This window comes from Lonchura striata, chromosome 11 (genome assembly GCF_046129695.1).
Source record: "Lonchura striata isolate bLonStr1 chromosome 11, bLonStr1.mat, whole genome shotgun sequence".
NCBI classification, from domain to species: Eukaryota; Metazoa; Chordata; class Aves; order Passeriformes; family Estrildidae; genus Lonchura; species Lonchura striata.
The window spans coordinates 23,142,861-23,158,768 of NC_134613.1; the positions used below are offsets into that span (position 1 = coordinate 23,142,861).

Sequence of the window (15,908 nt, forward strand, 5' to 3'; positions counted from 1 at the left end):
GGAAGGGGCTCAGGGAATTTCATCTTTGCATTCCCAGGCACACAAGCGTTGCAAGATAACATATTGGGATGTTTTGTTTAAATCCTCCTTTCAGTTTGTGTTGGAGTTGGAAGTGTTTGAGTTTTGGTTCCAAATTGCAGTTGTCAAGTTTTCAGTTGTCAAACAAAAGCTTTAAGTGGAAGTCACAGATATCCAAGGATCTCTTCCCTATTGATGAAACACGAACTGAGGGGAATACTAAAAACAAAATGAAAGGAGAGTTGCCAGCATTCTGTGGGCACTGGGAATGGGGCCAGGGAGTTGAGGCTGGCTGAGGAGCAGCCCTGTGGTCACACACACATTGTTATTCCGAGGGGCTGGCCCTGGAGCACAGGAAATCCATTGTCAGGGTTGAAGGATTGAAAGATTTGGTGCAGGAGCTGTCAGAGGAGCCAACACATGGCCCTTGGTCACATCCACGTCCCTCTGTCCCCTGTCCCAGGGCACAGCCAGCCTTCCCTGGCTGCAGAGGGCAGGGAGCACCCAGCTCTCTGCACCTCCTCCTTTCCAGGGACGGGGTTGGGACTGCACAGCTGCAAATCTCTCAGCGAGCTCTGAGCCACTTGTGATCAGACATTCCCTGAAACGAGGGTGACAGTTTCCCTGTGCCCAGAGGGGGAGCAGAGCAGGCAGCAGATTTTCCCCAGGACTTTGATCTGGCAGGGAGGCTGCAGGACTGGGACCATCCCAGGACCCAGAGGACACTTCTGACAGCAAAGCTGTTTGTGAGTCAAGGCTGAAATTGTGCAGAGATGATTCAGGCAGGATTTGCCTGGGTTTCATGTATCCTGTTTTATTGATTGTGTACCCCCACAGGGTTCTTTGGCTTTAGCAGAGCTGTATTCTCTTCCTTTTCCCCAAACACTGAAGTCATAAATTGAAAATGAATATTTAGGACAGCTCTAACACAAGAGAGAACTTGCCCATCCCACAGCAGCTTAAGATGAAGTTTAAAACTACAAATCACAGGAGAAAGCAGCATCATTAAAAACTTGGTTGCAGTTTTTAGAGACAAGCTTTTCCTCAAACCAGGATTTGTTGGTTTATGTCTTTCCTCAAGCTGCAGATAAGCCAGGAATAAAATTTCTGTACATCCTTCAGTGAGGAATCCACAGTTCCCTTGAGCCCCAGCGAGGTGGAGGTGGTTTCTGAAGGAAAGGACCACAAAACCATGGAGAGGTTTCAGTGTTTTTATAATTGAATAACACCAACCTGAGGATATTATTTAAGGATCAACATGAGCTGATTTTTTCTGGAGCTGAGCAGCCTTTTGATTAGAAAAGCACTTGCTGTGGAGTAAGAGCCCAGTCATGTGGAACTGATCTGTTTTCTTTGGTGGGTGGACTCACCTTGGGAGGCTCTGGGCAGAGCTGGTGTTTGCTGGGCCTCTCTCCAAACTGTGCTGGGGCTACAGAACCCACAGCAGTCCTGAGGTGGCCACAGCTGCTGCTGGAAAAACTTCCTTGGTGTGGCAATTTCCAGTGGGAGCACCAAATGGGCCATGCAGGAGAAAAAGGCAGGGACAGTCAACTTGTGTCACTCCTGGATGTGTGAAATGATCTGTTTCTATCAAGAGAGGGGCTTGCTTTGAGCTATAAAACTCAAGTGTGAGGAAGTGGCAGGTAAAAGAATCTGGGAATGGGTATAAGATCCAAATTTCATGGATTTTGAAGCTTGCTAAGGATTACAGAGTTCCCCAGATGTACTTGTATTCAATTCCTTATTTGCTGTCAGCAAAGCTTGTAACAAAGCAGCAACCAAAGTGATTTTCCTGATTTTTGGCTACTTTGAGAACTCTTCCAAGCAGTGGAGAGGAAGCCAGTGTGCCTTTTGGCTGCTCAGCCTGTGCCTGAAGGTTATAGAGTAACAGGTACAGGTGAGAAAAGACTCCCAAACCTCTGCAGAGACCCTGGTCAGTGCAAGAGGAGGTTGGGTGGTGAAAACCTGTCTTGGATTTTTTTGGAGTTGATCTCTTAAGCCCCACATTCTCCTAAGCCCTGCAGGAGCAGCAGATGGGAAAGCCTATGGAAAAAGCTGGGTTTTGCTGCTTGATGTTAACTCCTTGGCCAGATGGGAGCTCTTCTGTTCTGTCTTTAAGCACCATTTGAATGGGGATGAAGTGATAAACTGGGGGAGGGCTGGAGGGAATGCTTCTCCTGCACTGGATGTGGGGAACAGCACTCAGGATTTGGCTGGCTTTGCTTTGCAGTCCCCTGCTCAGCTTGGCTCTCAGCAGGGCTGGGCACCTCCTTGGGCTGCATTTCCAGGAAATTTTCCTCGAGCCTTGCTCTGCTGGAGTCTCCTGGGCTCCAGTGGGAGCAGTGCAATCACTCAGTGCTGTCTGAGTGCCCACCCTGCCTTCCTGAGGCTGCTTCTGCTCCTCAGCTTCAGCCCCTTGGCTTCGGTCCATGAGGCAAACCAGGACCCCAGGGGAAGAGCTGAGCCTTCACCTGCTGGGAAAATGGATTTTCCTGTGATGGTTTGAGATCCAGTGCACTGGGAGAAGGTTTTTAAATCACTTTGATGCCAGTGTTAAAGGCAGTTTGAGGTATATTTCAGACTCTACTGGTTTCACCAGTGCCAGAGAGGTCACAGCAGGGTCAGTGAGAAGGAAAGTTAGATTTACTGGTTGGAATTGCACAGATTTATGGTGCAGCACACCTGTGCTATGGGCAGCAGGTTTGTGCTTTATGCTTTCCAAGATTTTCTGCTCCTTCTTTTTCTTTGTCTCCTTAAGGAACTGGCTGCCTAAAAGTGATCCCACATTTCATAGTAAAGCTGAGTTTATTTATTTAATTTCCCCCAAGTGTGAGGCTGCTCAGTGACACCCCACTTGCTGAGTGAGTAATACCTTTGACTGTTTGTGATTGTTCCACATGCCAGAAGCTCCGGGGGTGATGTCACCTCCTTGCTGTGGTCCATTAAAATGAAACCTTGGTTGAAGTGAGCCAGAGGAATGAAGCAGAACAATATTCAAACCAGTTGGGTTTTTTTTATTTCTCATCCCCCTTTCCCTCACTGTGGCTGATTTGGCTTTTGTGTGGTGCAGACCTGCAGCCCGTGACCTACTGCGAGCCGGCCTTCTGGTGCTCCATATCCTACTACGAGCTCAACCAGAGGGTGGGGGAGACCTTCCACGCCTCGCAGCCCTCCATGACCGTGGATGGCTTCACCGACCCCTCCAACTCGGAGCGCTTCTGCCTGGGGCTGCTCTCCAACGTCAACAGGAACGCGGCCGTGGAGCTCACCCGGCGGCACATCGGTAACGCCTCTGCCTCCGGGCCCTGGGCAGAGGGACACCCCACAAAAACCCCTCCTCAAAATCCCCTCCTCAAAAACGCCTCCTCAAAATTCCCTTCTCCAAATTCCCTCCTCAAAATTCCCTCCTCAAAATCTCCTCCACAAAATTCCCTCCTCAAAATCCCCTCCACAAAATTCCCTCCTCAAAATCCCTTCCACAAAATTCCCTCCTCAAAATCCCTTCCACAAAATTCCCTCCTCAAAATTCCCTCCACAAAATTCCCTCCTCAAAAACCCCTCCTCAAAAACCCCTTCTCAAAAATGCCTCCTCAAAAACGCCACCGCAAAAATGCCACCACAAAAACACCTCCTCAAAAACCCCTCAACAAAAACACCTCCTCAAAAACGCCTCAACAAAAACACCTCCTCAAAAACGCCTCCACAAAATCCCCTCCTAAAATACGCCTCCAAAAATCCCCTCCTCAAAATCCCCTCCTCAAAAACGCCTCCTCAAAAACATCTCCTCAAAAACACCTCCTCAAAAACCTCTTCATAAAACCCATCCAAAAACCCCTCAAAACCCCTCCTCAAAACCCCTCCTCAGAAACCTCTCAGTTAGCAGGTTTAGAGCCCTGGGTGGGAATATCTGTGGATTGCAACAGGTTCATCTCCCATACAACAATGCCAGTTGTGTTTTTTCACATAATTGTAATATAAAAATGCACCAAGGATTGCTAAAATGTCATAGAATTTAAGCTATTTCACACACTCTGTGTATCGGGAGGAATGTCAGGGATAATTTTGTTCCTTTCCCCTCCTGCACTGTTTATTTTCTGACTGACCTTTTATAAATGGAAACTGAGCTCCTTGATTGTCATCTCAATTTCCACTTTTCCTGCAAGGTCCCAGCCAATTTGTTTTCAGTGAAACTTGTGCTAAGTGGAGCATCCCAAATTTCTGCAGTTTTGCTAAAAGTCAATTGCTTGTTCTTTATTGTTTTCTGCTGACTCCTTTCAAAAATTATCCTGATTTTTGTCCTAATTCTGCTCCCCTTTCCTGAGCAGAGAATCCTCCCTCTTGTACAGGAGGATCTTTCCTCATTTGTTTTGAAGATTTATTATACTCCAATCCGCAGAACCCACCAAAATTCAGAATTCAAATTTTAAATGCAGCAGACTCCTTCTGCTCTGTGGAAGAATAAAAGCAACACATTCAATCAGGAATGTGAGACCACATCAAATGTTTATTTGAGCAACAAAATATATTCTTCAACTTTATTCCTTTATTAACTGGGATTTTAATGATTTCTGTAAACACCTATGGGCAATGTCATTCTAAATCATTGAGTAAATCCCCAAATAGTTGTGTCCAGCTGGGATGACTTGCAGAAGAAATGATGATTTTCATGTGTTAACTGATAGAAATTATGGCTCTCATGTGTTAACTGATAGAACATTCATATGGAAAATATCAGTGTGCGTGTTTGGAGTGACCTGGCTGGGGCTGGAGGTACAATTCCAACTGGAATTACTCCTGCATCCCTCAGCTCCCCTGGCCCATGGAGCAGTTTATTGGAATGTCCAGTGGGACAGAGGTTCCATCGCTGGTAGCTGAGCTGCTGGTTTAGAGCTGGCTGAGGGAGCCATCCCAGCCCCGGAGTCAATTTTTCCGGGTATTTTTCACCCATGAGGGAGCCATCCCAGCCCCGGAGTCAATTTTTCCGGGTATTTTTCACCCATGAGGGAGCCATCCCAGTCCCTGGGGTCAGTTTTTCCCCCTTAGGGAGCCATCCCAACTCCTTGGGCAGTTTTCCAGCTGTTCCCATCACTGATATCCCCTGAGGGAGCCAACCCAGCCCCGGGGTCAGTTTTTCCCGTTGTTTCCCCCCTCAGGAAGCCGTCCCAACCCCAGGGTCAGTTTTTCCCGTTGTTTCCCCCCTCAGGGAGCCATCTCAGCCCCGGGGTCAGATTTTCCCCTATCAGGGAGCTGTCCCAGACCCTGGAGCAATTTTACCCCCCTCAGGGATCTATCCCAGGGAGCCGTCCCAGCCCTGGGGTCGGTTTTTCCCCCATGAGGGAGCTGTCCCAACCCCTGGGGCATTTTTCCCCCTGAGGGAGCCGTTGAACCCTTAGGTTGGTTTTTCCCCCCTCAGGGAACCATCCCTGCCCCAGGGTCAGTTTTCCCTGGTGTTTTCCCCCCTCAGGGAACCGTCCCTGCCCCGGGGTCAGTTTTCCCTGGTGTTTTCCCCCCTCAGGGAACCGTCCCTGCCCCGGGGTCAGTTTTTCCCCCATGAGGGAGCCATCCCAACCCCTGGGTCGGTTTTCCCCCCTCAGAGAGCTATCCCAGCCCCAGGGTTGGTTTTCCCCCCTCAAGGAACCATCCCAGCGCCAGGGTCAGTTTTTCCCAGTGTTTCCCTGCTGAGGGAGCCATCCCAACTCCAGGGACAGTTTTCCCTGGTGTTTTCCCCCCTCAGGGAACCGTCCCTGCCCCGGGGTCAGTTTTCCCTGGTGTTTTCCCCCCTCAAGGAGCCATCCCAGCCCTGGGGTCAGTTTTCCCTGGTGTTTTCCCCCCTCAGGGAGCCATCCCATCCCCGGGGTCGGTTTCCCCGGTGTTTTTTCCCCCGCTGACCCCTGTCTGTGTCTCAGGCCGCGGCGTGAGGCTGTACTACATCGGCGGGGAGGTGTTTGCCGAGTGCCTCAGCGACAGCGCCATTTTCGTGCAGTCCCCCAACTGCAACCAGCGCTATGGCTGGCACCCGGCCACGGTCTGCAAGATCCCCCCAGGTAAGGCTGGGCACGGCCGGGCGCCGCTCTGCCCCTTGGCGCTCAGGGCTGGCTGAGGGCATCGCCACGCTGCTGTAAATCATACCTTGGTTGGGTTAGCTTGGGTTGGAACATCCCCTTCCGCACCGGCCGCTGCCCCATGCAGCGCCAAGCCCCGTCCAGCCTGGCCTGGAGCACTTCCAGGGAAGGGAGTCCACAAATTCTTTGGAAAATCTCCTTTACTCTTTTAGAAGCTCGACAATTCCAGCAGGGCATTTTTATAGCCTAAGGGATGGAGGTACTGCTGAAGGAAGATGCTGTGGAGGTTTAATAGTTGCACTACGTTCATCAACAGAACAGAATATAAGCACAACTTAGAGCACAGTCTGCCACTTGCTCCTTCAGTGTTTTATCAGTTTGTTGTTGTACTGTAATTATCTCACAGACACGTTGATAATTTTGTTCCTGCCTCTAAGTGATGGTAAAAAATTTCTCTTAATTTATATTCACCCATAATAGATTTAAATTATTCCCTTTTTCTGGTCTCTAGTAAAATCCCTTCCGCTGTGTGAATTAGTTTGTTCTAAAGAAATCACATTTGCAGACACTTCATTGTTCTGGTTACACTCTGAAGTTTTTGCTGAAAGACTACAAGATCATTTATTTCATATATTTGGGAAGAAAATACTTTTTTGTTACATAAATGCAAAAAGCTGGTAAGAGAGGAGATGCTGTTTGAAATGGAATTTGGTTATTTAGCTAAGCTTACACAAGCTGACTTTTTTACAGTGAAAAGCCTGTATATATTTAAAAACTGAACTTCTTTGTTTAGAAATATTTGAATTCTTTTCTTTTGAGAGGAGATCCATATGCTCCAAGCTCTGGCCCATCCTCTTGGGTTTCCTTTCTCAGATGCAGCTGCCAGTGCTGCAAATTATGACTTAATTCTCCACCACATCACAGGAGTCCACCCTGGCTGGAGTCAACATCTGCAGACATGAAAAGCCCACATTTCCGCTCAGACCCAGCTCAGGCTCAGTTTTTGGATCCAGCTCTCCCCACTTTTGCCACAGTCTTTGGCCGCATGTTCTTTAAATCTTTGCTGGGTTTGATGCAGTTTCTGCACAGCCTTGTTGACAGGATCGAGTCATTGCCCCTCTCCCCCATGGGGAGACCTGTTCCCAAGTGCTCCCAGGGCTGGGATCCAGCACTGGGATCCTCCTGGAGTTTATTCCTGCTCCCCTGAGCTCAGCCTGGCCCTGACACTTCCACCCTTCAACCTTCCCCTCAGGCTCCCTGAGCCTGCGGCCCCTGGGCTCTTCCCTGCTTCCAGAAGTGGGCAGTGCTTCCTGCAGCTGCCGTGCTCACCTTTGCTCCACACCAGAGGAGTCCAGCCCAGGAGAGGAGGCTCACAAGTGATATTTTACAAAACACGATGCATCCCACTCCAAATGTTCTTTTTCAACCTTGGCCCATGTGTAATCCCAAATGAGCCTTAGCTGAGTGCCTGGTTTCAGAGTTTAACTTGTTTATGGTTATCTGGGAGAAAGCAAACGTAGCAACACTTTTAAAAAGAGTGGAGCATTTATTTATTTATCTGAACTATGAAGGATGTTATTATACTTCACCTTTTCCCCCTAAGAACAGTTGAGTAAGTTGTTCTTAGTTGTTTAGCTGGGGCTAAACATCAGGGGAGAAACTTCAGTTTTAAAAGGAAGATGTTTGCATATGACAGTGAAAGTGGAGAGAGGAATTTAGCAGGAGCAGCCCTGCCACCAGCCCTGGCAGCCTCTTTAACCCTCAGATCTGCTTCCTGGTGCGTCAGAGTGGTTTCACTTCAGAGCTTCTGTGGCAGACTCGGGGTCAGACCAGCACAGGGAGCTCCTGTTTCCAGCCTGTGCACTCCTCCCCTCCAGGCCCTGCAGGGATCTCTGTGTTGAGTGCTCAGTCACAGGCTGGCTTTAAATTACAATAGGAGGGAAGTAGTGTCCAGCAGAGAGAAGGAGGTTCCACAGGAGGTTCCCAAGCCTGGTCTCTTCAGTCACAATCTGCGGGGGTCTCCAGCATTCAGAATTCTTCCCTGTTCCTTCTTCCTGTGAAAATGTGGCTCTGAGGACATGGGAAAGCAGCCTGGAGTTCCTCTGAAAAAGCCAAACTTCTCAATCCCACCAAGCCAACGCCTTGTCCTTGCTGTGTCCTTTCCCCCAGGCTGTAACCTGAAGATTTTTAACAACCAGGAGTTCGCTGCGCTGCTGGCGCAGTCGGTGAACCAGGGCTTCGAGGCCGTGTACCAGCTGACCCGCATGTGCACCATCCGCATGAGCTTCGTCAAGGGCTGGGGCGCCGAGTACAGGTGGGACTGCCTGGGCTGCTCCAGCCTCAGCTCCCGGCGGGGAGGGCCCTGCCGAGCTGCCCCTGCTCTTTGGAGCAGGGCAGTCAGCCTGTTGAGGAACACGGATGGGTTGTGCTCTTGGGAATAGCTTGGGGATCACTCCAGGCTCTGCTCCTCCTCAGCTCCTGGTGGGGAGAGCCCTGCTGAGGTGTCCCTCCCCTTTGGAAAGGGGGAGGGAGTCAGCCTGTGGAGGGACATGGATGGGTTGTGCTCTTGGGAATAGCTTGGGGATCACCCCAGGCTCTGCTCCTCCTCAGCTCCCAGCAGGGAGAGCCCTGCCGAGCTGCCCCTGCTCCTTGGAAAGGGGGAGGGAGTCAGCCTGTGGAGGGACACGGATGGGTTGTGCTCTTGGGAATAGCTTGGGGATCACCCCAGGCTCTGCTCCTCCTCAGCTGGGAGAGCCCTGCTGAGGTGTCACTGCTCTTTGGAGCAGGGCAGTCAGCCTGTGGAGGAACACGGATGGGTTGTGCTCTTGGGAATGGCTCGGGGATCACCCCAGGCTCTGCTCCTCCTCAGCTCCCAGCTGGGAGAGCCCTGCAGAGCTTCACTGCTGTTGGAAAAAGGGGAATCAGCCCAGTGGCTGTTCAGGAACACAGATGGGTTGTGGCTCTTGGGAATGGGTTGGTCTGGTCTCCTTGTGGGGTACACCTGGAAGGCCACGTGTGGTAGGAAGAAAAAGCTTTATCTGGAGAACGCAGATAAATCCACATGGTCCATGTAGGAAATACAACATTTTTTCCTTAAAATTAGGTATGTTTTGGATGGGTTGAGTGTCTTAAGACTGCACTTCTATCAAGACAGGATTATAGAATGTTGGAATGGTTTGTGTTGGAAAGGATCTTAAAGCCCATCCAGTGCCACACCTGCCATGCACAGGGACACCTTCCACTGTCCCAGGTTGCTCCAGTGTTGCCATGGACACTTCCAGGGGTCCAGGGGCAGCCACAGCTCTCTGGGCACCTGTGCCAGCCTCCCCCGTCACAGGAATTCCTTCTGTACCCCATCTAGCCCTGCCCTCTGCCAGTGGGATCCATTCCCTGTGTCCTGTCCCTCCATACCCTTGTGGAAGTACAGTGTGAGTGCTTCCCATGGGCTGGATTTAATGCTTCTTTTATCAGGGACTAATGGGATTAAAATAAAAGCAGATTGGCTTGAAAAATTTCTATTTGAAAAAACCATGAGAGTTCCTGCAAAATTGTAGTTCTATATTGCAGTTAAAATTATAGTTAAATCTCCTGATCCTTTCCTTAGGGCTTGCCATGGATCAAGTGGGAGAGTGTGGGAGCAGCAGGATCACTGTTTTTCCCAGTGAATAGTGAGGCTAAAAGGGAGATGCAGGAGGTCTGGTGTGTGGGGTGGATGATGTGGTCACTGTGACCCCACAAGGACACTGGAGGTGCTGTGGGAACAGAGTATTCCATAGTTTTGCTCTGTCACCCCACTGGTGAGCAAACATCCGAGGGAGGGCAGTCAGGGATGGATGGTACAGGCAGGAAAAATGAAGTTCAGTGGAAAACGGCTGCTGTTTTCTGAGAGGGAAAGCTGGTGAGGATTTAAGCCCAGAGTGCTGTGGAAATATTTGACTGTGCACCCTTTAAAGCCGTGGCCTTGCTCGGAGCTCCGTGGGGTTGCTGCCATTCCAGGGCAGCTCTGCTGCAGGAGGGGAGAGGCCTCAGGACCAGCTGAGCCCGAGCCCTGCACGTTGCTCTGCCGCTTTCTTCATTTCTCCAGATGTTTGGAGTCCATTTTGTTTTGCAATGGTCCTGGGCTGGGGCCAGAGCAGCTCAGGGCTGGCTCCCAGCCAGGCCTAATGAGCTCCAGACGAGCGTGACGTACGGAAAGTCAGGGATCCCCGAGGGGCACCCAGAGCCTGCGCTCACTCCGGGGCTGCTTCCCACCCTGCCTCTCCTCGCCACAGACTTCTCCATCTGGTGCAGGGATGGAGATGTTCCTGTGGGAGCATCCAGAGGCCATTCCCTGATTCCTGGTTCACCCTTGGGCAGTCTGCATGGGGGGTGTTCAGTGCTCCTCTGTGCCAGGGATTTGGTGCAGGGAGGGGGGAGAAGCCAGTTCCATGAGCAGCCTGTGGTGGACAGGGACAGGGATGGTGGTGGGAGCTCAGGGCAGCCTCCCAAGCACAGAGTTCCCGTTTCACCCTTGCTTGTCCCTGGTCCCACAGACTTCAGGTTCTCCCTCCCATCACCAGATTCCAAGGACAGCTTCTGTGGGAAGTGGGGGTGTAAAGCAAGGCTGTTCCCAGGCTGTTTCTCCTGCTTTGTAATCTCCCTCCTCCACAGCAGCTGTCCCGGCCATGCCTCAGCAGAGGAGGGAGAGCCCCTGGCTCCATGTCTTGGTCTCCCTTTCCTCCTTTTCCTCCCCATCTCTGCTTTGCCTTCTGGAGAATCCCATGGGATCTGGGCTCAGGGAGAGCGACAGAGGATTTGTGCAGGGGAAGGTCAGAGCAGGTGAGCTCTGGCCCAGCAGGGCCCATGGATTCAGGAAGGATCTGCAGGGCTTGGGGTGAGCTCTTCCCAGCACTTCCACATTCTCCTAGAACCCAAGGGTACAGTAAAAAGTGAATATCCTTGTCTTGTGCACAGCCAAACTGAACATATTTGGTGAACATGGACCTCACTGTCTAACTAGGAAAGGTCTGCAAAGGAAAAATGGGTTTGCTTAGATCAACACCTTCCTTTCCCTTCTGGGAATCAGCTGCCTGTTCCCAGGAATCAGAGCAGTAAATAGCAAGTTGCTCCTGAGGGATCATAACAAATATGAAGGGACAAGGTGGGTTTTTAAAAGAAATCAGCAGCGCAGGCCAGAGGCTGTTCCAGAGGAGAGCCATTCCTTTGGCCAGGGTGGTTGTGGAAGCAGCTCAGGAGCTGGGAGACCTTTCCTGTTTGTGACGTTGGTGTTGTGTTCTCTTCCCCTGGCAGGAGGCAGACTGTGACCAGCACTCCCTGCTGGATCGAGCTGCACCTCAACGGGCCCTTGCAGTGGCTGGACAAGGTCCTCACACAGATGGGCTCCCCCAGCATCCGCTGCTCAAGCGTCTCCTAAGGAAGCTCCTCCTGGGGGCCCGTGGGGGCACAGAGACTCTGGAACACCCTTAGCAAAGGCATAGTAAACAACTCCCCAGTTATTCAAGCGATGAGAAAAAAATCTGCTTCAAAACCAAAAAAGAAGTGGGTTTTCTTTGTTTTGTTGTTGTTTTTAAATACCCATTTAAGCCACTTCCACTGAAACTGTCGGCACTTTGGTCGGGATGCTCCGGGGCCGCTGCAGTTGGAATTTGGAGCTGGAGCTGGTGAGGATGAAGAGCTGGGTGTTGTTTCAGTGGAGAGCAGGCAGTGCTCACCTGCTCCAGGCTGTGTGTGGCACAGGAGCCATCCCAGCTCCCAGGAAACTTTCCCTTCCCTCACACAACTCCAGGCTCCTGCAGCATCCCAGGAACACCAGAGCCTGTGGGCTCCAGGATGGGAACGCCAGACCCCGTGGGACTCTGGGGTGGCTCCTGCTGATGCATTCCTTCACCACCCACCTGACCACACCGGTACTGCAGCAGCAGGGGGGAAGGAGGCATTTCAAACACCCAAAAGAATGAACTCCCCCAGGAATGCTCCGAAGAGGAAGGAATCCCACACTGGACTGGCAGCAATGAGGCAGAGCCTTGCCTGGTGCCGCAGGGGTGGTGCCCTCATGGATCAGCCTGGGCTCACATGGAGCAAAAGCCCAGTTTGAGGCTCCTTCTGGTGTTGCTGCAGCGATTTTTGACTGGAGCTGCTCCCAGAGGGGGAATTGTCCCTGCCTGGAGCAGCTCAAGCTCAGTTCTCTGCAGCCTGACTGCAGCAGGGCTGGGCTGTGTCCTCCCAGTCTCTGCCTCTCCAAAGCCCGAGGGGCTCCGTGCCCAGGTGGAGCAGGGATGGAATGTCAGGCCTGGCTGTGGAGCAGCCCTGCAGGGGGATCCCGTGCTGTCACATGCAGCAGCCAGGACATCTCAGACACAGCCAGCCCTCTGTGTGAAACTGTTCCAGCTGATGAAAATGCTCTAAGATGTGTTTTTGCCTGGAGAAATCGGGAGAGTGTGTATTTACTTGTATTATAAAATGTTCATTTTAAACATACATGCTCCAGACTGTTTAATATTTTTTATCCCTGCAGCAACTGTCATGGCAAACAACTTCCACAACTGGAAAAAAACCCTTAGCACTTCTTTTTATGGTTCACATTTGCCAAATAAGTCTCATAACTTTGTCAGTGCTGTCCAATTATCTGTTTCTTTATATCTGCAGTGAATATCTTATGCATTTGTGCCAAAATATTAGAGGGGGAGGGGAGAAAGTGATAATCAGTTTCCTATGGAAATCTTTTTTTTTTCTTGTTTTTTTATCTACGAAAGACAAGCTGGATGTGGCTGTGGCAAGGACGGACTGGGATGGACTTGAGGACGGTTTTGATAAAGCTTTAGTCCTGCAAACTTCTGTGGGAATGCCCTGATCCACTGGGGGAACTGATTGGATCAAACAGCCACCAGGAATTCCATGCTGCTCCTTCTCCAAGACCTCTGCCAGCCTCTCCTGCTCTGCCAGACCCCAGCACCCCTGGAGCTGAGGGGACCCAGCGCCCCGGAACAGACCCCAGAGCCGCTGCTGCTCTTGGCTGCAGATGAAGGGATGGTCTGGGGAGTTGCAGAAACCAGGAATTGCTCGTGTAAACGTCTGAAATGCAAGGAGGACTCTCGGTGGTGGACGTGCTCCTGGCGACACAGGACTCTGGGATATCCTCTGGACTGGAGCTGCTCTGTGCAGCACAGCACAGCAGCACTGGAGGCTTTTAGGGTGTTTGATCCGTTAAGTTTTGCCATGTGTCTGATCCGAGTGACACCTCTGCCTGCACAGACTGGGGCAAAAGAGATCTGTATAAAAGAGGATTTTTGGGGCCATTTACAAAGCAGGTCTGTTGTCACCGTGAATTGGTTCAGCATTGGTTCAGATACACAGATGCAAAGAAAATATTACCCTGAATTTTGTAGAAATATTTGACTTTTGGCTGTTTAAAGGAGAAATGTGCTCTGTAAAATGGCCCCGGGTTTCCTCCATGAGTGTCTTATTTGCTTATTTTGGTGACAAATGTTGTTGTTGTTGTCCTCATAATCACAGAGGAAATTGGAACTCTGGTGCCTCCTGCATTAACCACAAAAATGACAAATCTGAAATCCCAGAGGCAGGAATTACAGGTGATGGTGTGAGCAGGAGCCCAGCCTGATCCAGAGGCCACGAGTGGGAATAAATCCCAACTTTAATAGGAAATTTGCACACGGAGTCACCTCCTCGGCCAACCTGGATTTCCGCTGGGAACCCGAGCTACAGCCCCTTGCTAAAGGATAATTAATTGCTGACCATTATTAATTGAGGCCTTTTGAAACCCAGCATTCAGATGATGCATAAAAACTTTGGTTAATCTCCCCTCATCATCCCTTAAATGACTTCCAGTGGAAATGTGAGCTGGCTCAGCAGTGCCGTGAGATAAAGGGGAGATTATCTCCACTCCAGCATTAATTTCCTCTCTCCCCTTTGTTTGCTGCTCCCTGATTCTGGAAGCTCTGGGGGTTCTGGAGTCGCCTCGGGGAGCCCAGCAGAGCCTGGGGCCCTGGGCAGGGCATGGGGCTGAGCCCAGGGGTGTCCTGCCCACGCTGCCCTGCTGGGCACAGTTGCAGTGGAGGTGAATTCCCATTCCTGTGGCCACCAAGGCCCGGGAGCAGGGATTGGGCTGGGGTTGCTGGAGGCAGCAGGGCCCTGGGGGAGGCTTTGTTTGATTTCTCCTAGAACTTGATGAAAGCAGCTTTGGTGTGGAGCTCACAGGGCTGGGAGCAGCCTGCCCTGGCTCAGAGTGCAGCTCCAGGCTGGAATATCCTCTCGTTTTGTGGCAGGCTGGGCTCGTTTCTCCAGGATTTCACCCGGTTTTGTTCCTCCAGGGTCAGCAGCAGAGCTTTGACTCTTCCCTCGGTGTGGCTGCACAGCAGGGCCTGCTGCTGGCAGAGGACACCCAGGGCCCCGTGGTGTTCATGTATTGAATTGCAGGTTGTATTTTGTGTTAAGCTTGTCTTAGGAGTAATCCAGTGCTGTCCATTTGACTTAATCTCCAGCAGTCAGTGTGCATATGCACAAAGATGGAGAAATCCCATCGGAAGGCGTTTCCCTGGAGCTCTGGCTGCCCCTGTGTGCCAGGAAGAGGCTGAGGGAGCCCCGAGTTACTCACAGTTTCCTCCCCCTTGGATCAGCGTGGTTGAACCCTGCAGGATCCTCTGCAGGGTGAAGGATGTTCAGGCCCCATCTCAAGCAGCCAGCCTGTGCCTTGAGCTGCTTCCCGACTGGAAAAGCAGGAAGAACCCAGCCCAGGGAAGGACTTCAGCCACGTCCATGGCACCCAGAGCTCTCCTGGCTCTCTGAGGGGCAGGAGGATGGGACCTCGTGGCTGTGCTAAGCTGGGATGAGAACCAGGCCCTCTCTAGTGGTGGCCTGAGCAGTGTGCCTGAGAAGTTAATGTTTTTTACTATGTACCTGCTTTTGTATTTATGTGTCTTTCTCAACTATTCAGATGAATCCAGTATTTAATTTTTAGCAGAAGGGGTAGTTAAGGACTCAGAGTATTAAATCTTCCATCTGCTCCTTGCTGATGATAGCTGGAAACGAGGAGTTTGTGATGTGAGAACAGAGCTGAGCACAAAGCCCCCCGAGCCCTCGGGAGCTGCGGTGCTGCTGCTGCTGCACCGAGCCAGGCCCTTGGTGCTCCTTGGGGCTTGATGGGGCTTTAAAAACCAAACCCTGTTTCTCCAGAGCTGCTTGGGTCATCCTCTGCCCCTGCTAGAACTGGCTGGGTCATCCTCTGCCCCTGCTAGAACTGGCTGGGTCATCCCCTGCCCCTCCAGCCCAGCTGGGCTCCGTGCTGGCCGTGCCGGGCCCGCAGCTCTGTCCCCGTTGATCCCCGGGAGCTGTGCCAGTCCCTCCTGTGCCACCTCCTGCCTTCCCCTGCAGCGTTACTGCCTTTGGTACTCGAGGCCTGTCCCTGTACGCCCCCCGTGTGGAACTGTAAGGTCTGGTTTTGACATTTTAATAAACTTTGATTTGAAAACTGAGGCTCCTGAGCAAATCAGGCTGTCGGAGGAGTGTGTGTAAGGACACGGATGGACACTGGGGAGTTGCCGTGGCAGTAACTGGGACATGGCAGCACCCTTAGGTTTGTGCAGTGACGGTCCTGCCCAGTACAGCACACAAGAGCTCAGTGACAGGTAAGACCCTGACCCTGTTCTTTTTACAGCTGGGGCAGTTTTGTTCAAGGATTTAAAGCCAAATATATAAAAAATAATTTTAAAATTGCATTTAGTTCTTTTAACTAATGGGACTTAGGGGTGAGTAGAGTGGAATTCTGTGCTCCAAGGATTTACTGTCCAATTGCTGGAAGAGTCAGACACAGAT

General features: G+C 51.3%; 1 protein-coding gene across 1 annotated transcript in view; it reads left to right on the forward strand.

Annotated features, from left to right (window-relative positions):
- The window catches only part of SMAD3 (SMAD family member 3), a 69,517-nt gene extending 56,001 nt beyond the window's left edge, over window positions 1–13,516 (forward strand). Inside the window, exons 6-9 of the mRNA XM_021552621.3 lie at window positions 3,089–3,301; window positions 5,925–6,062; window positions 8,250–8,394; window positions 11,370–13,516. Coding sequence (XP_021408296.1) covers window positions 3,089–3,301; window positions 5,925–6,062; window positions 8,250–8,394; window positions 11,370–11,493 — 620 coding nt within the window. The 3' untranslated portion in view covers window positions 11,494–13,516. The remainder of the gene's footprint in view (window positions 1–3,088; window positions 3,302–5,924; window positions 6,063–8,249; window positions 8,395–11,369) is intronic.
- Window positions 13,517–15,908: the final 2,392 nt, after the last annotated feature.